This window comes from Triturus cristatus, chromosome 12 (assembly GCF_964204655.1).
Source record: "Triturus cristatus chromosome 12, aTriCri1.1, whole genome shotgun sequence".
NCBI lineage: Eukaryota > Metazoa > Chordata > Amphibia > Caudata > Salamandridae > Triturus > Triturus cristatus.
Genome location: NC_140595.1, coordinates 81,614,659 through 81,639,399, shown reverse-complemented (window position 1 = coordinate 81,639,399; position 24,741 = coordinate 81,614,659). Strand labels below are relative to the sequence as shown.

General features: G+C 44.0%; 1 protein-coding gene across 1 annotated transcript in view; it reads right to left on the bottom strand.

The window, feature by feature from the left end:
- Positions 1 to 24,159, bottom strand: part of LOC146772635 (unconventional myosin-Ie-like) — a 132,981-nt gene extending 108,822 nt beyond the window's left edge. The window contains exon 1 of the mRNA XM_085638637.1: positions 23,940 to 24,159. Coding sequence (XP_085494763.1) covers positions 23,940 to 23,942 — 3 coding nt within the window. The 5' untranslated portion in view covers positions 23,943 to 24,159. The remainder of the gene's footprint in view (positions 1 to 23,939) is intronic.
- Between the last annotated feature and the right edge of the window lie 582 nt (positions 24,160 to 24,741).

Genomic DNA, 24,741 nt, shown 5'->3' with positions numbered 1-24,741 from the left:
TTTGGGTAACGAGCGGGTCCTGGCATACAGTCTCAGAGAAAGACATTGAAGAGGGGATATGGTCTGTGCTTCTACTGACTACAACAGAGGCAGAGAGAATATTAATAAAAGATAGTGCAGGGTACCCCTCGGACTGACCCAGGACCCCTTGTGTTGACCAAGAAGGGAAACTAGAGAGTCCTGGTAGATGAGACAGAAGGTCTTCCCTAACCCAATAATTACAAGCCAACATTTGAGAACAGATCAGAGAAAGATTTGGATAAATAATCAGTGTCATTTAATTGCCCCATTAACAAGCAGGGAAAGTTTTAAATCAGGAGAAAACAAAAATAATGCAATTTTGTTTTTGCTTTAAAGTTTCAGGAGTCTCAAACGGAAGTATTGGAATATATCTGGAAATGTTTCCAGTCCCACAAATCCTCTCTTTGCATTAGAGAGGATAAAAAGCAAATTAATGTCAAATTTAGGGTCCCAGAAACTGCCTGCATTTGGTCCAACTGTTTCCGACAAAAGCTGGTGATGAGGAAGAGCATTCGACCAAAGACCTCTCTCCAGTCAATTTTTACCCACATTGGTAGGCCTGGAGGTGACAACGGCGAAATTAAAGAGTTCCACCTTTGGATCAGGGCAGTATTTGGACCTTTTGCTTGGACTCACCACGCCTACAATGTGGGCGAAGATCTAATCCTTATACAGTCTCCCGCTTCCTTACTTCTGGGGCGAACACCCTTACGTAGACGCTGCATTGCTTTTGTATGTTTATTGAGCCTTCGCATATACTGCTATGGTCAGCATGGCAGCAGGTTGCACCCACTGCTTAACGTATGCAAGCATAAGTGCAAGGGGCATACAGTTTTATTAGAAGCCCTTAGCTGGCACTGGCAAACACTGGCACAACCAAATACCAGGGCTTCCTAGTATTGATTTCACCTCATGCCTTTTTTCCCACCACTCTACACTTCCTGTCTCTCTCTCTCACTCTTCCAGGTTCTTTTTCATCCCTCCTTACTCCCTTTGTCACAGTTTCCTATCGTTCTCTTCTTTTTTACCTTTTCTTACTCAAAGTAAAAGTAGGGTGATATAAAAAATAACTTCTGGTCCCAAAAATAAGTGCTGGTGACTAGCTTTGAGGCCAAGTAACATTTTCTACCGGGGTTCATTTATAAACCAACCTGTATGTACATGGAATAAAACAGAGAGTGGTTTTACAAATGCTGCTGACATCTGTGCAATGAAAGAAGGACATGAGGCGTTTCAGTTGTGAATATGGATACCGATCAGCTGAACTTTTTGAAAGTCTTTGAAACAAGCAAATATACATACATGATGCAGCGAAAAAGACTTGGAGTCCGACTCTACTCTCCACACAATCTATGTTTGGAGAGCGAGGGGGGTGCGTTCACCCGGTTTTTGGAACACAAAAATTGAAATAAAACATGGGTGAAACAAGAAGTGAATACCCCAGAACCATAAAGGGTGCCCAGTCTGCGAGAACCACAGGGGACACCAGAAATTGTGTAAGGAGACTCAATTCAATTTCAACTTTATTCGATCATTCTTAGGTACGATCATAAAAGTACAGGAACAACAATACCTTTAAAAGAAGAAAGACAAATCTCATAAATAAATATGGTGACCATTTCATCTGAATTCTTATAAAAACGAGTTTAAAAATTCTTCCAAAATTTCAGTTTATAAGTACTAAAAGCTGCCATGTCAAATAAAGATTAAAATACAGAGTATTTAGTTAAATAGATTTCCCTAAAAAGTTTTATATTCCCACGGTCTTTCGCCTTTTACTACAAGCCCATAGGAATGAGGCTAAGGAGAAGCACACTAGATGGTCTGGTAATGATTTTAAGAAGAATAGTGAAACCCTGCACTGGACAAAGTTATGGCTCTTTAGAATCGGTACAATATACCTTTTCCTTTCTTTACGACAGTGACCACAAAAGATGTAGGGAGACTCATAAAGCGAACAAAATAACAGCCTTTCAACACCCTAAAAAGAGAACACAGATGTAAACTGGGTATGTACATTGGGGGTCTGCCTCAAATTTCGGAAAGCTGTGTAAAGCGAAACTCACACAATACTTGGACAGTGACCTTTGGGTTGCAGAAACATCTGACCTATGACAATGGCAGGGGTCGCCCCTTAACAAATGCTAGTAACGATAATACCAAAATTCACTCAGAGCTCTGCTCCGGGTAACAGACAGACTCATTCAGCTCTGGATAATTCAGTCACTCACATAGCTTTGTTCCTCTTTATATACAGACTTACTTCGAGAGCTGCTTCCACTATATCCAAAACGTATTCAGAGCTCTGCACCAGAGAATACTCACATAGAGAATATCAGTTACTCAGAGCTCTGCTTCTGCTTATACACAGACTTACTTCGAGAGTTGCTTCCAATATAACTAAAACCTAATCTGAGCTCAGCTCCAGAGAATATTCAGATTTCATCAGAGCTCCCCTTGCCACCCCAGTTCAGACGCAGCCATATGCTAATCAGTCTTGACCCTGCTCCTCATGGGAACAATCCAGCCTGAACTATTATTTTGTGACGTTGCTATGTGCACCCTAAGTGGCTACGGGTATGCCCAGACGTAGGTGCCTTGCTCGCAGCACCGTTGGATTCAAGCTAGCCTGGCTGATGAGGGGTGCTACATCAAAACCGGTCAGAGGATTCTTGTTTCTGGTCGAGTGAGGGCCCGGCTTGGCAGTTCTGGATGGACTGTTCCAATGGGGAGCAGGGTCAAGACAGATTTGCATATGGCCAGGGCCGGACTGGGAACCAGAACCAGCCCTGGCAAACAGCTCGGCTGCCCCCCTGGGGGTGAGGGGAGAGTGCGGCCGATTTTGTTTCAGGGGGCCGATGTAGCCTGCCCCCGGAAACAAAAACGCCCCACCAGGGCCCAAAACCAATCCCCACCATGGCTGCCCACTAGGGAAACGCCCGGTGCCCGCTATGGCCAGTCCGCCTTGCATATGGCTGGTCCCAAACTGGGGTGATGTGGCGAGCAAAAAAACGATGGATTAAATCCAGATCTGTGACTGGGGGGGGGAGGAAAGAGTGTTTAAAAAGTTTCAATCCGCCGTCATTATATTTTGTGACGTTCATATTTAAATACCGTCTCGCTTGAAGCCCCAATTCAGATAATAACAAACTGCACTCCGAGCTCAGCCTCAGACACTACTCCGACTCAGGGCCCTGCTCATCTTAAACCTCAGAGCCCTGCTTCTGGTAACGCCCAGAAACACTCGGTGCCCTTCTTTAGAGAATATCAATTTTCAATCAATCAATCAATCAGTCTTTATTCGATTTAAAAATACAATCATAAAAGACACAAACATAAAAAACATACATTTCAATAAATACCTTAAAATAGCTTATTAAAAGAGCCTTGTTAAAAAAAACATTAAACGTTACAACAGACTGAGATATAGTAATAAAAAGTTTTTTAGAATAAAATTGTCCCTGGTACAGCTTAAAAGTGGGGAAGACCCGAACACTGAATTCATAAGGGACCATCAAGGGAGCGCTTAATTAATTTTCTCCTCAATGCCCATGCCCAGCCCAGGTATTTTGCCAGAGCAACAGAAACAAATGTCAAAGAGCTAGTGCGCAAAATGCGTAAAGCTACAGTGCTGCTCCTTGTCCCGAGCAATCTACACATTGGTCTAAGCCAAACGCGCCTTGGAATGGCAAGTGCCGGGCAAACAAACAAAAAGTGGGGAGATGATTCCATCGCAGCCCCACATGCAGGACATTGCAGTTCCGAGTTCGTGGCCCACCTTCCAGTCAAAGATCTAAGGGGCAAAGAACCAGCTCTAAACTGGAAATAAAGTTTCCTGTCACCCACATTAGTCACCACATCCCAGTATAGTTCCAAATAGGGGGAATCTTTGAACTCCAAAAATTTCTCAGACATCCCAGTTGCTTTGTTCAGTACCTGGGAATCTATTCTTTCCCAGTATGCTATTTTAAGAGAACTTTTGGGTGGAAACTGGGCAGAGTCTGGGTCGATCCACAACCCTTCCATACCCATGTCCTTTAAAGACGCATGTAAGTTCTTCAGCCACCCAATTTTGTGAAAAACATCAGATTTTATAATGTCATTCAGGCCCTTGGCATAGTGGGAAAGTTCAGGAGTAGTCCACAGCCTCCGCCAGTATAAAACCGGGCGGAGTCTTGCAATATCCTTAATGGACCTCCTGCCCAGATCATACCTAAGTGGGATCAGAGGGGTGCTCTGAGGAAGACCAGTAATTTTACGCAGGAATTTATGCTCCACATTTACTAAAATCGCTAGCTGTTCAAAGCCCCAGAGTTCCGCCCCATAAAGGACAGAGTTTAGGGCCTTTGCTTCATATACTTGCAAAACCGGGCTTATTGGTTTCGTTAATGACCTACTAAATTCCCTGGTCAAAGCACCAGTTATCTGCTTAAATCTTAGGGAGGCCATTTCCAGATGTCTACGCCAATTATTATTATTTGAGATTTGCAACCCAAGATATGTAAAATTGGTCACTAATTCTAAGGGTTGCCCATTCATAGACACTCTTTTCCCTTGAAAGCTGCTATGAGGGTTAAAGGCCATAAACTTCGTTTTTGCCACATTAACCTCTAAACCATGGTCAAGGCAAAACTCATCAAACAGGCGAAGGGCTTTTTGCAGACCATTAGATGTTCTGGATACGATAAGCGTATCGTCTGCAAACAATAGTATGGGGATGGAAACACCAGCCAACCTTGGAGCGTCGGTATTAGCAGAGAGCATGAGTTCAACTATCCCGTTGATATAAAGTGAGAAGAGCGTGGGAGCCATAGTACAACCTTGTCTCACACCATGCTCAACCGGGAACTCAGATGTGACCTCTCCCGCCCCTCCCCACTGAATCCTAGCATAGTTAGACTCATGCAGACGCATCACCATAGTTAGAATTTCGTTAGGGAGACCTAGCCTCTCTAGAACTGCCCACAGCCGGTGTCGTGGTACAAGATCGAAGGCAGCCCTTAAGTCTACAAAAGCTACATAAAGACTGCCGTTCCCCAATGTCACCACTTTCCAGTGGAGCTGGACAAAGTAAAAGACTTGGTCCACCGTGCTGGTTAGTTTCCGGAAACCAGCTTGGAAGGGAGACAGAATGTTATTATCATCCATCCATTCTTGAATTAGGTTCAAGACCATCCTTCCTACCACCTTCTGAATAGAATCGATGAGGCTAATTGGCCTATAGTTTCCCGGGAGCGTCCTGTCGCCTTTCTTGAATACAGGTATAATAACTGCCCCCCTCCAAGATTTTGGGACTGGCGCGCCTTCAGCCACAGCGTTAGCCAATAGGGTTATATACTTGCTCCAGTTACCCTTATTGTGAATAAAGACGTCCGAAGGAACCTTGTCCTGGCCGGGGGCACGTCCACTGGTAACTGAGCACAAAGCCCTACTGGCATCTTGGATACAAAAGGGACCCTGGGAATAGAAAACATGATTTGGCACCCATGCAAAATTAAACAAAATGTTACAAGCATATTGAGGTTCGAAATATTGTACCCAATCTGCCTGTGAAACATAGTTGGAGGGGTTATCAGGGCGCCCACCATGGCCCCACTTGAGAATGTTCCAAAATAGCCGGGAATCTCGGGTATGGCATGCGTTTTTTAAATCCAGCCAGTGTTGCTCATCCCAGTTTTTTTTGGCCATCCTTACAGCTTTTTTGTATGCTAGTCTGGCGGAACGGATACCCTCCAGTACACCACTAGACAGGGCTTTCACTAGGTTAGACCTGGATTCCCTACAAGCACCGTCATACCATCTATTTTTCTTAGTTGGAGCCTTATTCTTGTTCCTCAAGGGCTTCGTAAAATAGGAACCTATTTCGGCAAACAACTTCTCATGGCATGCAGTGACTTTATTATTGCCTGGATCTTGGAATAGCAAACCCTCATCAATTTTCATTTTTACACAGTACTTACCGCGCCTTTAGGCTGCTACTAAACAATGTGCAAACAGACCCATGTTCCTTCAGATTATTGCCCTCGATAATACCTAGGCTTGCAGATAGGACTCCTCATGACATAAAACAGATGCATTGAACACACTTGGGTATTAGAGGAGAAACAGTGTAATGTGCCTACTATTGCACCATGTTCTGCACAGGGTGACATCATAATGTTTTAGGATGAACAGAGGAGTAAAGATATACACAACATTTCAGAATTCACACCAGAGTTTGCTGCTTCACAGCAAGCATTAGTCATAGGTGGAGCTTTAAAAGATCCGAGATTTAATGACTTGGAGAAGAGGGGCTTGAACCCGCCCCTCTTCTCCCCTGTTCTCCATTGGCTGGCCTCTTGAATGCTGGCCAGCCATTGGAGAAGAGGTCCGTCATTCCGATTAGGCCCCGTCCTTTTCGGATCGGGGGGCGTGTTTTTTTCAAGAAGTCTAATCATCTCCTCCAGCCAATGGCAAGAGGAGATAAAAGCAAAACACGCCCCCGAATCCGAAAACGCCACTGCGTTTCTCCGAGGCATTTCTGCTCTGCCTCGGAGAAAGGCAGTGGTGTGTTTGTTAGCAGGATGTCTCCTTTCCTATGTGATTTTTTTGGGGGGGGCTTGGTGTGTGCACGATTGTGGCTCCGTGTTTTTGCACGTAGACCATGCTGCCTCCCACTTGTCCATGCTGCTGTCCTGTTGGTGACTTGCCTTTGTTACCTGCGCTATAGAGGTCTGCTTTACTTGCTGTGTGACCTTCTCGTATCTCTTCGCTGTCTATGGTTTCCGTTCTTCCTCCTGTGTAATTGTCGCATGTCTCTGCCCTTTGCGCTCTATGACTCTCTCCCTGTCACTAGGTCTCTGTGTTATTACTGCCTCTTTACTCTGTTCTCTCTGCAGTGCGGCTGTCTCTTGTCTACGCACTCCTTACTACATGCCTTTATCCCGTCTCTGTCTTGTCTTCTCTGTGCTGCGTGGCTGTCTCTGCACGCCCTGCCTTCATCTCTCCGGGACATCAGCAGCTCAGCTCCGCCTCTCCCTTCTCTGCACAAACTCTTGGATTCATATTTTATAGGTGTTTTTCCAACTATTAAGGAAAAAAAATCGCCCTGGTGTACTGCGGCCAGTGATGGAGCCGTCCCAAGGCCCCTCCTTCCCCGCCCTCCTCAAGCACAGCGCTGTTATAAAGGAGAGAGAGCTTCCAGTCACTTCACCTCACACTGTAGCCTCGGCTCCAGCCAAGCACACACGCACGGCTGTGTCCAGAACTTTGGGCTTCTCGCAAGTGGTGCCCAAGGCCGGCTTTCGTGGCAATCTCTGTAACCTCAGAGTGCCCCACGCGGGACATCCGGCTGCCCCTCAGAGTCCGGTGAAGTACAGGACCCACCCTCTGAGGAGGTCAAGGAAGGACACCGTCCGACCCACCCTTCGTGGTGCAGATCCGAGAAGGACTGGCTCAGCTACTTAACGTAAATAACTGAGAAGGACTACATGCTGGCCCTGGTCCCTGAGCCTACTGCCGCGTTGGATACCGGCATTGAACTGGGCTGCATCTCCTGCTGATTTCGGGGAGGGCTGGACCCGTCCCATGCTTCCCTCCTGGTGTCCCCGAAATTCCAGGCCTGTAGGTCTGATACTTGCTGTCCATCAAGACTCATCTAACCCATTTCTTCTCTTAACAAGCATTTACAATGCAATGGTCTCGGCATTGGTAAAGTTAGAGCTATTGGCATTGCTCATGACATTATTTTTGTTTATGTTTTTTGTTTTTAAAACATTTAAAGAAACGGCATTGTCATGAGCAATGCCAATAGCTCTAACTTTAACAATGCCGAAAACCGTTGCATTGTAAATGCTTGTTTTCCTTGGTCAAAGTTTGAGGATGGCAAGTCAGTGCTGGTCCCCATAAATGAGTACTGGTGCCCATTACCTGCAACCACCTGGACAAATTAAGCTGAGAGCATTTTGCATTCTGGAGATGCTTATTCAAGGAGTCCAGGAATCAGAAATGTTCATGTTGTACTGAATCCAAACCTCTTAAAAGTAGACTTTTAAATAGCAATCTTTAACATATCATCATCATCATAGGGACCACGACGCCATTTTGGTACACACTCAACATGGCCCTCTGGCATGGTTGTTGAATGGTTATTTAGTGTTAAACACCAGAATCCAACCACCTGTGATGCAAGACTACTGTCACGGTGGGAGACGTCAACAAGTCTTGAATGAGCAAACCCCAAACAAGCCAGCTATACTTAGCTCAGATGTCATCACAAAAGCAAAACATGGGAATAATTAAACTCTATATACAATCTATATTGTTTAAGAAGAGTCCTGATAGTGTTAAAAATCGACTCTTTATGGGGATTGAGGAAAGAGGGTTTGAATAGATTAAACTGTCTAAGTAAAATAAATGTTTTCTCCCAAAAGCAGGAACTGCGACTTGAACGCCTCAGAAGGTAGTAAATTTGCGTATACCGAGCCCTAATACTCCTATACAATCATGTTTCTTTTTTCACCTTTTTTTTTTTTTAAATAGCACATTAACGCGCTTTACAAAAAGATTAAAAAAATAGATGGCCAGTATGTTTGTGCATCATACCTACAATGGGATTAAAGTTTCCATTACAAATTAATAATGGGCCAAAAGTAATATATAAATATATCGATATAGATACTACGAATTTCAGAAGAGAGCCCTGGTGGTCATAAGAATGGTCAGTATCCATGTGGTACTGACTAGCGACAATCTGGCTTGATTTCTGACTATTCTGTATACAGCTTGGTTAACATACACTGGGTGGACAGTGTGGGAAGCTGGCAACACCTGTAGCTGGACTCAATATACCAATGCCATCAATTCAGCATCTTTCAGTGGCCAGAAATCCACACCCTACATCAACAAAAGACCCGGAGGGCTGGATCCATGCCATATTTACAGGATAAGCTAAAAAACTGTAAATTAAATGAATTTAGATTCAAAGCATGACAATTTATTCTATGTTGATATCTGCTAAACTTGTTGGATCAGGTCTTCTGTGACGCAAGTTCGACATTCCTCTCCTAAATTGTCCCAAAGACAAAACAAAACTGGTCATAGAGTGCACTATAAAGGAAAGCGTGATAAATGCTCAACACCAACCTGATAGTACAAGGGGAAAGAAACTCTGCATGGTCACATTTTCTACTCCATTGTTGGTGCTTACTTGAAATTCCGACAGGTAGTAGAGGCAGTGGTGACAGAAAGGCAGCTGGTGTGCACCAAGAACACAGCAATGTAAGGAAATTAAAAAACATGATAAACAGAATATGTCCCCAACAGGAGACTGAGGCCTTTCCTACTGGGGTGGGCGTAGATACACCTAATTTAGAGCAAAGAGTGATCTAGCTCCCACAAAGTCCATAAAAGATCCACTCAGGGAAGAACTATGTATGTGATGAAATGTCCAACAAATTAAATCACAAATTGTGACATCTAAGAACCTAGCACTCTCTTTAGAAAGCCTTGTGTTCTTGTCTAAATGCGGCCACACCAGCTGATCTAACCAGTGGTGAAAATGTGCCTGCACTGCGAGTCTACGACCAAGCAGTATGGATTTTACTGTCCCCACCAGTCACCATAGGCTCACTGAACTTTTAGGTAAGTCAGTGTTATTTCGTTATGCCAATGGTCACTTGTTCATCTTCTACCGATTGTATCTTTTTGTGGTTGTACACGATCTTTGAGAGGGTGACATTGTACGTAATCCCACTGGGGGGAAATAAAATCAACTTTATGTGAAGAGCTAGTGGACAACCAGGTACAATGTGATGCAGCAGGATACTTTCTGGTACCAGGAATTTGGATCAAATGGCAAGTGGGGGATGGGAGGATAAGGTACGTGTAAGGTGGCGACTCGTTGCAAATGCAAGTGTGATTTACACCACTAGCATTTTGTCTATTAAATCCAGAAGTGCCATGAAGGGAAGAACTCTCATGTACAGGACTTTCATCAATCAATCAATCAGGGGTTTATAAAGCGCGCTGCTCACCCGTGAGGGTCTCAAGGCGCTGGGGAGGGGATTGAGGAGGGGAGGCGGCTACGGATCAGTCAAAGAGCCAGGTCTTGAGGTCCTTCCTGAACATGTGCAGCGTCGGGGATCGTCTGATGTTCACAGGGAGCTCGTTCCAGGTTTTGGCTGCGATGTAGGAGAAAGCTCTCCTGCCGGTTCGGTTTCTGCGGATGCGGGGGGATTTCTGCCAGGGCGAGGTCGGCGGAGCGGAGGCTTCTCTTGGGCACGTAGAAGTCTACTCTCGTTGAGGTATTTGGGTCCGATGTTGTTGAGGGATTTGTAGGCGTGGGTGAGGAGTTTGAAGGTGACCCTCTTCTCGACGGGGAGCCAGTGGAGGCCTCGTAGGTGTTGGGTCATGTGCTCGTGGCGCGGTGTCCCGAGGAAGAGTCTGGCTGCGGCGTTCTGGAGCTTGTGTAGAAGAGTTTTCTTGATTCTGTTGTTGGCTGCGTAGAAGCTGTGCCCATGTCCCAAGTGATTTCCCGGACAGGTTCTATTGAAAAGCTACACTAGGTGTTGGTATGAGGCTCCTCCACCATGGGTCACCACTGTGGCTGATTCTCCCTCCATGAACACCACTCTGGTCCTTCTGACACTACACAAAACACTTCCCACAAAGAAAACTTTGTAATTCAACCGCCTTTCAATGAAGCAATTCTCCATTACGCAGTGTGCTGCGTGTCTGTGTAAAGCCCGATAAGCAAGCAACTATAAGGAGCAATTACTGCGACATTTTGAGGAAGATAGTAGAGAGGGCAATGTCTGAGTTAGCCAATGGTGGCAAAAACGTGTACCAACTATTCTCTTGTTCACTGGGGTCACAACTTGCACCAAAGTCCCTGAGGAAAAAAACCTAACTCTTGTCTTGCGAAGACAGCTATTTCTAAATAGAAGACGAGACAGGAAATCTCCTAGACCAGAAAGTACATGCTTTGTCGATGAATCAATCGGAGTACATTTTCATACACTTTTGGATGAAAAGGTGCATTTTCCACTCTCTGGTTTCAGATGCTTCCTCTTTCACGTTGGACGAGGTACAGTACAGTATACACCCTGGGTAACAGTTCACACCCAAGCAAGTTGTGTTACAAACAACCTGCAACTATTAGTTACTTCAACCAGATTGCTGGAAGAGCAGAGTGTGCACAAAAACTGCATCTCTGCTATCATGGAAGTGCTGAAACTCATGAGACGCCAAGTAGCTAGGGTGTATTGAGACTGCCAGCACGTCACAGTAGCTTTAAAGCGTTAGGGCTCAGGATTAAAGAACACCACAAGTGCTTCTCCAATACCCATGGCCTGCGGCGAGTGATTTCAGCATGCTTGAGAAACACACACGGTGCAGCAGACGAATGCCTGGCCTGATGACTAAGCAGGCACACCTCAGACCAAACCCTTGCATTACACTAATATGTTAAACATTAACCCTGTGGGCGGTGGCATTCCAGCTACAGACCCTGCCAAAGTATGTCAGATCAATGCTTCCTGTCTACCGAGCCCGTCACTTACAACTGAGTCTTGGCAGAGTGAGCAAATCAGCAGAGAAGTAAAAGGAAAGACAGAGAATTAAAAAGCTCTAGCAAACTCAGTAGGATAGCCATTGGCTGCCAGCCTTTAGGCTTTGTCAATGCACGCTTCATTTTCGTTTTTTTACTTTATTATTGGGGAGCAGCGGGGACAATATAATTAAATTAAATATTTAAAATTATATATTTGCTAAACTTATTTTTGGACTCAAAAAGCACAAATTGACATAGTAGTCCCTGGAACTACTTAGTTTGCGGATGTGCACATTGTGAAAGAGCCCAATGCCGTCACTGACAGTGAAGTTAGCCAATGGTTGAAGTGGGCTGACCCAGTGTCCGATGCTGCATGCTGTAGGGGGCAGAACATAAAGGTGAATGACAACAGATCAATGGAAGAAGAGGGATGACTGAAAGCCTCTAAAACAATATTACATTATATGTATCATTTTAACAAATGGTCTTGGCTAATGCCAGACAAAAAGAAAATAGACAGTGCAGACAGAAGAGCAGAATATGAATGAGTAAAGTTAGAGGTCATAGACCTGTAAAGTTAGAGGTCATACATCTGTAAAGTTAGAGGTCATACACCTGTAAAGTTAGAGGTCATACATCTATGGGATTTCTGAATAAGCAGTAATAAGGATGCTAGCCTACTAGATGGGCTGGCAAGTCGTCCTTGCTTGTAGAATGACAAGGTTTAGTGGTTTCTAAGAAATCCAGCTTACTTTAAATTTATCGTTTGCCTATTATAACCGCTTTCTCAACTTCAGCAGAACTTCACACCAGTGTCACAAGTGCATCCTCTGATGGTACTGGTGCACTCAAAAGGACGGCGTTTACACAAAAGCAAAAGTCTTGCTTTACCTTCAAAAGTAAAGTTAATTTCGCATAGCACTATACGCGGATGACATATTACTCTTTCTTACGGACCCGTACAAAACAGGACCTAGAATTCTGTAGATAATGCAAATATTCGGGGAAACATCCAGCCTATAAATGAACATACATAAATCGACTATCTGGCCACTACGGGACACCCCGGGGAGCGATAACTGGGCAGAGAACCTGACACAAGCCACAGAGGGGCTGCAATGCTTAGGGGTCTTCCTGTCAGAGAATCCAAAGATTTCATGGGATCGGAATATTGGCGGAATATTGGCGCCACGACTAAAAAGGTGCGAACTGACATACAATTTTGTTCGGGGCTACCACTATCTCTTTATGGGAGGTCCAGGATATTTAAGATGGTATCTCTCTCATGATTAATTTACCATCTACTGGTATCCGATTTCACCATCCTGGTTTTGACATATTAACGCTATGTTAGTGCAATTCCTCTGGGGGGGGGGGGGGGTGGCGCGTCCCTTGTAGCGTTTCGTACCTGCTTCCAGTCAATGTACTGTGGTGGGATTGCAGCTGCGGATGTACAGGCCTACCACGCGGCATCACACCTTCAGGTGCTGAACGACTGGTGCTATGGACCCAGTGACGATCCAGCATACGCAGTTGAGCACTGGATACTTGATGACCCTCCCCTCCCCTCACCTCATATCTATAACAACAGATCGAATATCCAAACATTACCACCCGCCACCAGAGTACTCATTTTCTCCTGGCGGCAATCTCTCCGAAGGATGGGCTGGTGGGGTGCGCATCACGTGTGAAACAATGTTGTGGCACAACAAACTGCTGCCCCAGTTAGCGGATCTCAAAGGCTTCCGCAGGTGGGACCGGATAGGAATCTCCACTGTTGGGGATGTCATGCACGGCCTTACATTCAAATCATTGCAGGATTTAAAAGACTAATTTTCAATGCCTAATTCCCAGTTCTATAGATATCTACAGCTTCGTCATGCTATCATACCCCACATAGCCACGCTGAGTTGCTTCCAGACTTCAACCCATTGTAGGGCAAACTCTTAATGGGAGCCCTAGGCGATCATAAAATCTCAAAAACCACCAATCCCCCATTACACACAGCACCACAACACTTGAGACATTGAAGACCTCTTGGCAAACGGATATAGCCCCCCTAGACTCAGATGATTGGACGGAGGCTTTGGAGTACCTGCCAACACACACCCCCGAGGGGCTTCCGTGTCATTCTGACTACGACTCATCCAATTTATATACCTTCATAGGGCATATTATATAGGCTACAGACTATGGAGAGCTGGTTTGATCGACTCCCGCATAGGTTTACGATGTCGGAGCAACGAGGGCACATTTTTACACACAGTATGGACATGTGCAGCTTTTCTGGTCCAGGGTACTCGCGTGCCTAACAGAAATCCTGGGATGGAAACTCCCCAAATCCCCTAGACTAACACTGCTTCTTATCACAGACGAGATTGGTGGCAACAGGTGCTTTGGAGCCATAGGTGCTTATGCGCCACCTCCTATGGCTAGGCCTAACCCTCGCTAAATGAGACATAGCCAGGCTATGGAAATCTGACACCTCCCCTACAGTCAGGGCATGGAAAAATGGGATGGACTTCTGCATGGAGCTGGAAATACTGTGGAAACACAGACACACCCTAAAATATGGCGGAGATGGGCAGACACCCATGACCTTGTCTTGACACAATGTCGGATATTATGGACTCTGAAATCCAGACTTTTGATCCAGTGGTATGATACACATTGTGAAACATCATTATTAGACCTGGGACTGTATCTGGAAGGGTCGTATTTTACCAAAAGAAGAACTAATGCATTGGGGGTTTTATTGTTATAGTTGAATTGTCATACTCTGATGTACTACTATTCATGTATACCCATATGTCAAGATGTAGTCAGACGGACAACAAGATCACAGATATCTTAAAATTAAATCTGTTATGAGAGGGGGAAAAAAAGTAACGTTAATTGTTCCAAGATGGCCATAGCTCCTGGATTTCTGCATACAGCACAAATCGCTGTTCCCAATACGGTTTTCGTCAGGGCTACTTAATTCAGTGCAAACCACTGTTCACAAAATGACCTCAGTCGGGACTACTGAATTCAGCAAAAAAACGTGGTTCAAACATTGGAGAGGCCCATCTTACTGTACTAAGCACAGCCAGTAGTTTACAAGGTGGACAGATCCTCTAGGTCCCTGTAGGAAGCTCAAACTGCAGCTCACAAGATAGTACTGTACCTGGCCTAAAGTGAAGCTCATGGGATCGCTGTCGCAAGTGGCCAACTGTATGATGAGCACATGGATGCTGACAAGATGGCTGCTGTCAGGGATTAATACATTATGTACAAAGTGCTGATCACAATATGGGTGGTGTCTCTCAAATGAATGTAGTGGGGCATTTATGGAATCTGCTGCTCCCTCTTTATAGAGCACAAAAGTGTACTTTAGAAGAAGGCTAACATTCGAAGGTCCAAACTTACAGCGTAGAAGGTCAAAGTAGTTATTTATAATATGCCCACCGCTCCGAGCCTGCTGTACGAGACATAACCAGTTTTGCTCCATGAGGCACCAACGGTGTTAATATGGTCATTGCTCGTACCTACAACCCTACTACGTCGCAAAAAGCAGCAGAATTACGGCTGCTCTGATTCTAGTGAATCAACCAAAATCCACAGCTAACAAGATGGCCCTAATCCCAAGTCTACTGTATTGCACCCAAAGATGTGTTTAATAACCTGTCAAGGCTCCTGTCCTACTGCCCAAGAAAGAACTTGCACACAAAGTTTTAATATATGGATACGTGCTCTGGTCTACTTTTATAAGGTACAAAGTGATGTATACACGACAGGCCTAGCCCTGAACCTATCACTGGTCTTCTATACAAGACAAAAGATAAATTCCCTGGTCTGCCATATAATGAATGAGCATCTCTCACCAGTACCGGTGTTTAAAAATGTTGCTCCAAAATGGATGCGCTCTCGCTTTATCCATAGATGATTTCTGTCCCATCATACTATTACAGCACAAAATAAATTAAATCTACATTTGTATACCATTGCCGCTCAAACTTTTTCAGTACGACGCTGCATATTCAACGTAGGAAAACACATTCAAGTTGATTTATAGTTGACCGCGTAGACTTTGTCGACACACTTTTCTGCTACTGAAACTGAACAAGTAATTTTGCTCAATGCCTCTAGAGAAAGACGTTATGTGGGTCAACTTAAATTATTTTCTTTGGATGCTTCCACTCTAGGATGACAAATTTGCATTTTGGGGCTGCAGATTATAGAAGCATTTCAACTTTTAGTTGACAATGCTCATGAGATTACACAACAGACCATAAGCAAAAATATGGTGCTTTGCAATGCTGAGAAAAAGCACAGTTTACCCTAGTCGGTCCCCCTCAAATTGCCACGCACTTCTTGTTGATGCCCGGTCCAAGAACAAGGGCTCATGCATCTGGGGCTGCAAGCCTCCTTGCTTTAATTTCTAAACCTGGTACAGAAAGCAGTGTCCAGCTTCTGTATGGACACCATACAAGAGATCAGTGTTTGCATCATGTGGGCATTCCTTTGATTTCTGTTGGGAACAAAGTTCTGGTCCTCAGCGTGGTAAACACCTTCTGTTCATGGGGACACCCTTGTTTTTGAGGCAAAGCCTTAAATTCCAACTCGTCCTCAGAGCTAGTCTTTCCAGTATCCCTTTACGCATGCCAATTAGGAGGAAAAGGACACAAGGCTTCTCCATATCTATACCCTCCCTTTGGTACGATCTCATGCTTCACGTTTGTCCAACCAATCACTATTTTGGCATTCTGAAGGTTTGTTGTATTACAAACTCACACAGCTCAGTGGCTGAAGACGCAAGAGCAGTGGTGTGTTCAGGTTCAATAAATATATTGCACACAGCCTAAGGGGATGTTTAAAAGACAACGACTTCTCCTCTTCTTTACTATTTGATGGTGCTTTTGGACAGTGTCACTATTAAATTCTACAACAAAATGAAAATATGCCAGAGAGAGCTTTCATATCCATAAAAGAGCATCAGAGACAGGATCCTTTAAAAAGAACTATTTGGGGGATATTTTGCATGGTTAGGAGCAGCATGTACAATTTAAAAAATAAAATACAGAAGAAGAAAAAGATTGGCCTAAAAAGTTATAACCCAATAAAAGATATAACGAATCTCACATACATTTACATAGAGCCAAAGAATTCTACTTGTGGATGGCAGGGAGTGGTTTAGCCCCCTCCACTTCCTTCCGGCTTAAACCTTTGTAAACACACCCCATGTTTAAGAACACAATCCTAACAAACAGCTGAGAGATCAGTTGACAGGAAAAAAACTGAAATCCCAAAAATGCAAGAATGCTGTCCTGCAAACTGCCCCATCAACTTCTAATTATTAGGTTTGTCAAAAATGTATAAGAGAAGTTGGTGGTTATTCTGGAAGGCGGAACTAGGACTCGGCTAGACACCGTCTGGAGTGTTAACGTCAGTGGAAAAAAACATTGTTTTGCTACTTTGTCCAGATTGTGCTCAGTGCTCCCTTCACCCTGCTTACAAGGAAACCTCACAGGGCAATATTGAGAGACAGATATATATAGAGAGAAAGCGAGCAAGAGACATGTTGAGCATGAAAATCTTAGCATGGTAACTAAGAGACCTTCTGGTTACAATCCAAAATCCCCTTTGAAATTCCCTAGCTATGTTTAGCTGTACTGCAAAAAAAATCATTTAATTGAAACATGTCAACTGTACGCCTGCAGTACCATCATCAACATCTAGAGGTCCTCGCAGAGGATTTACACAAAGGAGCAAAGGTACTTACTACCTTTGTATTTGAAATGCACGAATATCTTCACAGATATAAAAAGCAGCTGTGTGACGTCAATGCAGCCAATAATATTGAAGTGTCCTTTCGACTAAGGACGTAGACTTGAAAGGCATTTGGGGGTTACCTTTTTTAGCAACACAATTTAAAAAACACATATAATGGAGTTGAAAGTCACCAGTACCACTGTTAACATCCAGTTGGCAAATGTAGGCGCAAAATAAAGCCTGCTGTAGTTACACGAACTGAGGAGCAAGATATTTTTGAACAGTGTTAGCACACAACCATGACACCAATATATAGAGGTTTTTCAGTGAACTACTTGACCTTACTTAGAAAATTTTACAAACTGCCTAGAATTTGCATCTATTACCTGCTCTCAGTGCTGGCTCAGTGCAGGCTGGCTGGCGGGGTGGTTATTTTTGCCATCACAAGTAGCAGATCACGCTAGCCTTGCCTGGAAGCTATTCGCAACACTACAGATTTATTGTATTCGATACAAACGTAATTAGTCAACTAGACTTGTCGGGTGGTACTTACCTGACACCAACATCCATGAATAAATTTGCCTCTAGCCTGCCTGAGTAGTTAGATCATCAGCAAAAGGGATGCTATGACATTAGACATGCATGTGTAATATTTGAACAAACACATTCAAATACGGCTACAAATCGATGGGCGCACATACACGGTGGCCAACTTGAATGCGTTTGTATTATTAGAACAACACAGTTAAAAAAGGCTACGGTGGATGCTCATAAATCTGCAATGGCCATTTCTGAATGGGTTTGACCAAATAATGCAAACCTATTTGTTGCGGTGGAAGCCGTTTGGAAAGGAGTAAGAACCCATTTTAAGTCCTTTGCCCACCGCTAGCGCAGTGGAAGAGGGGTGGGGGAGAGAGCAGGAAACACATGAACTCCCTGGAATGCTTAGAGAAAAAGAAAAAGGTGTTCCCTGAATGCAAGCAATGTCAGATTTGGAAGAATACAAATCAACCAATCAGAACAGAGAGATTAAAATGCTCTAAGGCATGAAAAATGCAATAATAGGGAGGAGAGCCATTGAATCAATAGTAGACAAGACAAACCTCACTCGGTAAGGTTTATCCAAAGCCTGCTCTAAGTAAACTGGAAAAGGTAGGACTGGCTAGCAGACTGCCAAAGCCGTCTGTAGCTGAGACCTAGAAATTAAAAGGGGCAAGAGAGGAGGCAAAATAAATCTTATTTCACGAAATCCACAGCCTAATAAAAATAATGAATAATTACAGAATGATAAAACGCCAATGTAGAGCGAAAGCGATGTTTTCTACAGCAATATTTTCCAAAAGATTCCCGACTTTTTCAAGTGAGAAAATCACTCTGGTAGTCTTTTTTGTTTTGACCCCAGTCCAGGACTTTTCAAATCATCCGCACTTGGGTCAACACACAGGATGAGACGCCCCTTCCCCTTTTACAGTTAAGTCAGGGACAACCATAAGGACTTCTAGAACACCCTCAAGGTCAGTCCCAAGCGTGCCAGGACAAGCCAGGTCCAGGATTGATCTCACATACTCATCTTTGAATTTAAAAGAATATGAATGGACCATTCCACTGCCCTTCACAATGGCTAGCAACTTCATAAAATAGAAATGCCTTTTCCAAGCCTACTCCTGTTTGGAGCCAGCTCTGCAATGATGTAAAACTAGTATTTCACAATGCTAAAAAAAAAAACTTGAAAAACGTTTCTAAGAGCCGGGACTAGCACAATGGGCTGTAGATGGACAGAAGAGCTAGCCAGAACTGTAGCCATACAGTGCCTAATCCCTACTGGAATCTAATAGGCGCTGACCTTTCATTAAATAATTTCCCTCCAGGTCAGACCACCCATTATTACTACTGCTGGTGAAATCTGTTGAACACTCCAAAAAATAGAAATTGTCCTCTACCAAGACAACACGTTCATTTGTCTACAGTGAAAACAAGGTCTGCTCCAAACACCATCAACAGAAAACCTGTTCAACAAGAACACAATAGAGAAGGAAAACCCAACCGAGTAAAGATGGAATGATGAAGAGATCAGTCATTGGATAAAGTTTTTACTGTTTAAATACTTATGCACTGCAACAGGCATTTCCACTGCTTTGACTTAAAGCCTAAATCTCAGCCCAGATTGGATGAGGACTCCTAGTGAGTAGCCAGCCACTCGCGAGTTATAACTTATTTTTAATAGTAGGAAGGGCACTGGGCGATTGCTCAGATTGTGACATGGGAAACAATCGGGTCTTTGTATATATTTTTTTTTTTACAATTCAACAAACCCAGTAAAATGTAATGTACTTATACATGTTAATAGAATGATCACCAGGCAGAGAAGGGTCACAGAGGGCTTTATAAGAAGGAATAAAACAGTGTTATGAGAGTAGCATAATTTAACAAAATTCAGCATAAGATTCATGTGCAACAACTTAAAAGTTATGAATAGAACAATCATCTGCATAAAGTGTACAGTTATTTCCAAAGTAGACATTTTTATGCTTTGAACAGGGGATTTTCAGAGAGCGCATGCAAATTCTATCAATGGACATAATAACCAAGTATCAATTGAATCAAATATTTACGTTAACCTAAACGAAAAAATACATAAATAAATCGAGATATACCCAAGAAGTTGTATAATGGATCATCAATCCTAGGATAACAGATGCTGCCAACTGGAGGAAATAGGAACTCCAAAGATTTTTTTTTTTTTAAAGAGCTATACCTTTTTGCTATCAGACCCCTCCCCACCCCAAAAAAAAGAAAGGCTTTTGAATTCCTGTTCGTTCTTGTAAGCCCAACCACATATAAAGTGTAACCGCTTGTCTCAGAGTATGGCTAGACATCAAACAATGAGGCTAGTCACTCACAATACCAATACACATGCCATTGTAAGAAGTCCATAGCTGACCATCCTCTTCTCACTCGACAGAGAAAACTATGTCAAGAACTTAAGAAAGCCACTTCTAACTACATATCCTCCTTCAACAAACAAGCTCATTTAAACCCTTTACTTTTCCAACCAATGTTGAAACCACTACTAAGAGCTGATGAAAGGCAAGGTAGAACAAGAAGTAACTAATACGCCCAACCATGACAATTATGGTCAGGACCACTGGCAAACTAGATCGGCAGAGCCAAGAACGTAATAACTGAGATGTGCTGTTGGATATCAAAGCTTCCAGCTGGACAGCAATGGACCAGGCAGCCGTACGAGTGTGCTCTGAGCTCCAGTGACCGGCAGCATTTGCCACCGTGCTTCTCTAGGTATATTATTCCCGATGTCTGTAGTTTCTTAAATAACTCTTCGGCAGGTAGATAAATTAAAGTGGAAAAACATGACAAGATACGCCTGGAAAAAAACTGAGATCATTAACCGCTCTTTTTTTATACATTTCTCATATCTCACTTTTAATCTTTTATTGCCCCCATTGTAGTCCTGACATACAATTTAAGTAGATCTACTTAAGAGAGTGGACTTAAGCTTCAAAGAGACTGGACAATGTAATCAAAGATAAAACTGGTCTTTCATTTTTCCTTGAAAAGGTTCTCAGACAAGATCTTACTAAAATCTGTGTAGTCTCCGGAAACAGGCCTTTTCACATCACCAGTGACCGGGAAGAATGAGCTATTCAATGGCCAAAAATATGTCGAACCGCTGTGTTGTGATGTTCAACTTATTGTTAGCCCTGTAGACAGGGCACTATGTTCACTAGAGCAAGTGCCAAAATCCTATGTCCCTATTAAAAGAGGATATTTTCGAAATGTCTGGCTAGGGATTGTAACTATAACTAACTAACTAACACACACACACGTGTCTTTTTTTCAGCTTTCTTGGAAAGACAGCCTGTGAAATGTCCCCATTCTTGAGTCTCTAGTGGCTGAATTTTGCCCAAACCTTCTCACTTAATGAATCTAGATCCCCGTCCAGCTCCCATACGCATTATAAAGCACAGATGCAGGAGCAATACTATGAATAATGTGTGGAAGAGAAGAGCGCTTCCTGGAACATGGTGCTGTGAGCTACCCTTGCCCCTATAGCGGAGTTCAATCCGGAAGACGAAGAGCCGTCTTGACACTATTTAGCCATACTCATTGCATGCGTAAAGTCTTTATGCTTTTCATGCCACTGTTTACGCTCTCTCCCCTTGGTGGTGTAATCCAGGAACAGTTAGCCCCTATGGTGCTCTCCAAGAGTGCCCGTAGACTTCTGAGGGTCCCTTCCTAACTCCACCCGCTCTGGCATTCAGGATGGAATCCAACACGCAGCAGCCGATCATATCCTGCAATACGGATTTTGTTATGAACTGATGGCTCTCTAGCACCTGCGAGGGCCTTACCACCGCACTGGAAGCCTGAGGCTTTTGAGGACAACATTTCCACCACAACCAATGCATTCTGATACAATCTGAGATAAAGGCCTTTTTAAGTTATCCGCTTGAACCAACTTTGAAGTTCATAAAGCTGCATGTCTCCGATAGCACCCAAATTACCTCAATTATTAACTTCACCCACTGCTCCGCTTAATAACTAGTAGGTATCTTCATCACTAGATCCCAGAGGCACATGAAACAAACTTTAACACACCTGGCTAACTTGTGGACATAGGCCTGCTTTATTTACCTGGAAGCCTGCTCTAACAAGCAGTGATCAGACGGCGTGTCAGGCGTACCACAACAACTTTGACAGAGAAGTCCAGCCTTTTCATTTTTAAAGATTTAATTTATTTATTTTTATTTGGGGTATACAGCCAACTCGCCACAGCAAAACTCAAAGCACACCGGAAACAAAGTTAGACGTCAAAGTGACTAAAGTTAGAAACTGCCTGATGGTAGCTCTTACTTTGTATCACTTCATACTGTGGTTGTCGCACTGACTCCTCACATCCATCAACAAAGAGAGTGGTTTGTCGAACCAAACAGATCCTCTAAGATTGTCACCACAGAACGTCAGTGTAACAAAGTCTATATAGATATTAGGATAGCCTTCTTCAACATAGACAATTGCCTCTAACAGGCCTTTTATGATACCCGACCCTGTAAATCTAAGAAGGGTCATATATCAGTATCATAAGTGCTAGCCAACTTTGTTCCTAATTTTAACTATTCTATTTTTCTGACTATATAGTACAGATAAAGCCATTTTAAAAGACATACATGAGATTGGACATTTGACGCTCTGGAATGCGATATCTTGTGCAGCCTTGATATCGCCAGTGTCCACACCAAGAACGCAGAAGAGATGAGAAGACGAACCTTCTCCAGCATGGCGCCAAGAATAGGGGACTGCATCCCGGCAGCTCCTACAAGCAACTTCACTCCCCAGCTTCAGGTATGAGATTAAAACTAATCTTTTCAAGGAAGACCACATCTGTACTGACCACCGTCTTCTGCCTGCAGTGCAGAGATGCCACCAAGAGGCCCCATATTCTGTAAAACAGTTGTACTAGTATACCCCATCCGCGCTGTACCCTCCCCTTGCACTGTTCTCTAGTGTTTTACTACTAGGCTGGCGTTCTATATGAAACCTATCGATAGATAGAACGTCCCATCCCATCTCCTATGAGTAAGCCTTTAATCATACTGATTTATTGCATTTGGAGTTCTTAATCTAATTAATTATCTGAATCGCATGCGTGTGTTTTAATCAGCTGCTTCCATTATTGACTACATCCTTTTATGGTTGCTTTGTCAACCAAATTAAGATTTTATGATGATGAAGAGTAAGCCTTTAAAGCTGCACCCTGCTACCACCGGGGAGTCAAGGAAGCGAAGGAAGTCTTTTTCACATTTGCAAGCATCCCAAGCACGAGGCAGAGAACACCAAATCTCACTTTTGGGATTCATTGCCAGGCATCCCCAAGACACTCTGTAGAAAAACTTTACATTATTCCATGTCTTCCAGAAGGGAATCGGGGATAGCCCTCAATTTACTGCACAATGTGCCACAGGGAAAGCACAGCAACTTCAGAAGGTACAGCATGCCCCATTCATGCACCACTTTGTTCGGGAGGGTACCGCACCCCCCATTACTGTGTCACTTTGTACGGGAGGGTACAGCACCTCCCATTACAGTGCCACTTTCCACTGTAGACTAAGGTGTGCCCCTTCTACCGGAAGGTAAATCATGCCAATTCTCTCTGGCAACTTTAGTGGGCCAAGCAAGCCAGGTGCCCATTCCCGCCCGCAGGTGCCTCAAAGGGATGACAGTTAAGCAGGTGTTGTAAACTGCTAGCTGACTTGTAGGTAAACGTGCGCTATAAACCCTCACACACATGCATTACCGTCTGTCGCCAATTTCACTATTTACACGGAGGGTAAATAAATACCGAGACCTGAGGCCAAAGAACCACCAGCCCCTCTACAGGTGGCGCATGACCCCAAATATCCCACAATTTATCTGGAGAAGATAACACTCGGCCCCTGCCACCCTGACCCTCTCCTTTCTTGTGTCCATTTGCTTCTATAAATAGAACACACACGGACGCCACTGAAGAAAATCCGCACTTTGTTGTGGAAAACGTGATTTAAAGGAGGGGCGGCGGGACGGGCTGCCGTCCGTCTCCTGTCAGGTCACTTCCGTCCCTCCCTCTTATCCCCACACTCACCATGGCTCGTGCTGGGTCAGTCAGTCCTCTCCTCGGGGGTGGGCGGCGCCGGTGACACGGGCCCTTTGTGGTGGTCGCAGGGTCCCGCCTATGCCCTGTGGTGTGGGGCGGGTGTGGAGGTCAGGCAGGCGGGCGCGGGTGCTTGGGGCGGCCGGGACTCATGTGAGCTTTTCCGGCCAGTCTTAGGCCCTCCTATCGGGGCGGGCCCGGGCGGGCGGGCAGGTACGGGCAGGTGAGGTGGGGCCGGCCGGGGGCGGAGGCAGGGCTCGGGATTGCACAGCAAACCGTGCCGAGGACTTTCCAAACCAGGCTTAATCTCGAAAAATAATCTGTACCCAGAAACCTGGGCTTCAACTCTTCTGTGTAACGAGCTGACAAACAAGTTATTATTTTACTTACAAAGTGACAGTGAGCACCCTGGTGTTTACCCCTAAAATAGCCCGAAGGTCAACAGAATCTCTCCCGTTGTGTTACATCATTTAAATTACAAAAAACTCATATGCGACGATTTAGTGACGTTTTAAAGACACCGGAAGTGGTTTTGGTTATAACACAAAATGACACGTTTCAAATGTTAATGTGTAGCTTCGTTCATATGCCTTTCCCCAAAATATTGTTATTGACATTTCCGCTGTATTCTAAAAGAATGCTAAAAAAAGAAAAGGCTGTCTTTTGGCCTACATAGAAATACCCAGCATTCCTTACCTCCAAATTTAGGCACGATCACTTCGATGTCTGTCTTTAAATAATAAGCATTGGCATAGCCAATAGGTCTCTCCTTTGGGACATTATAAGTGTTTAG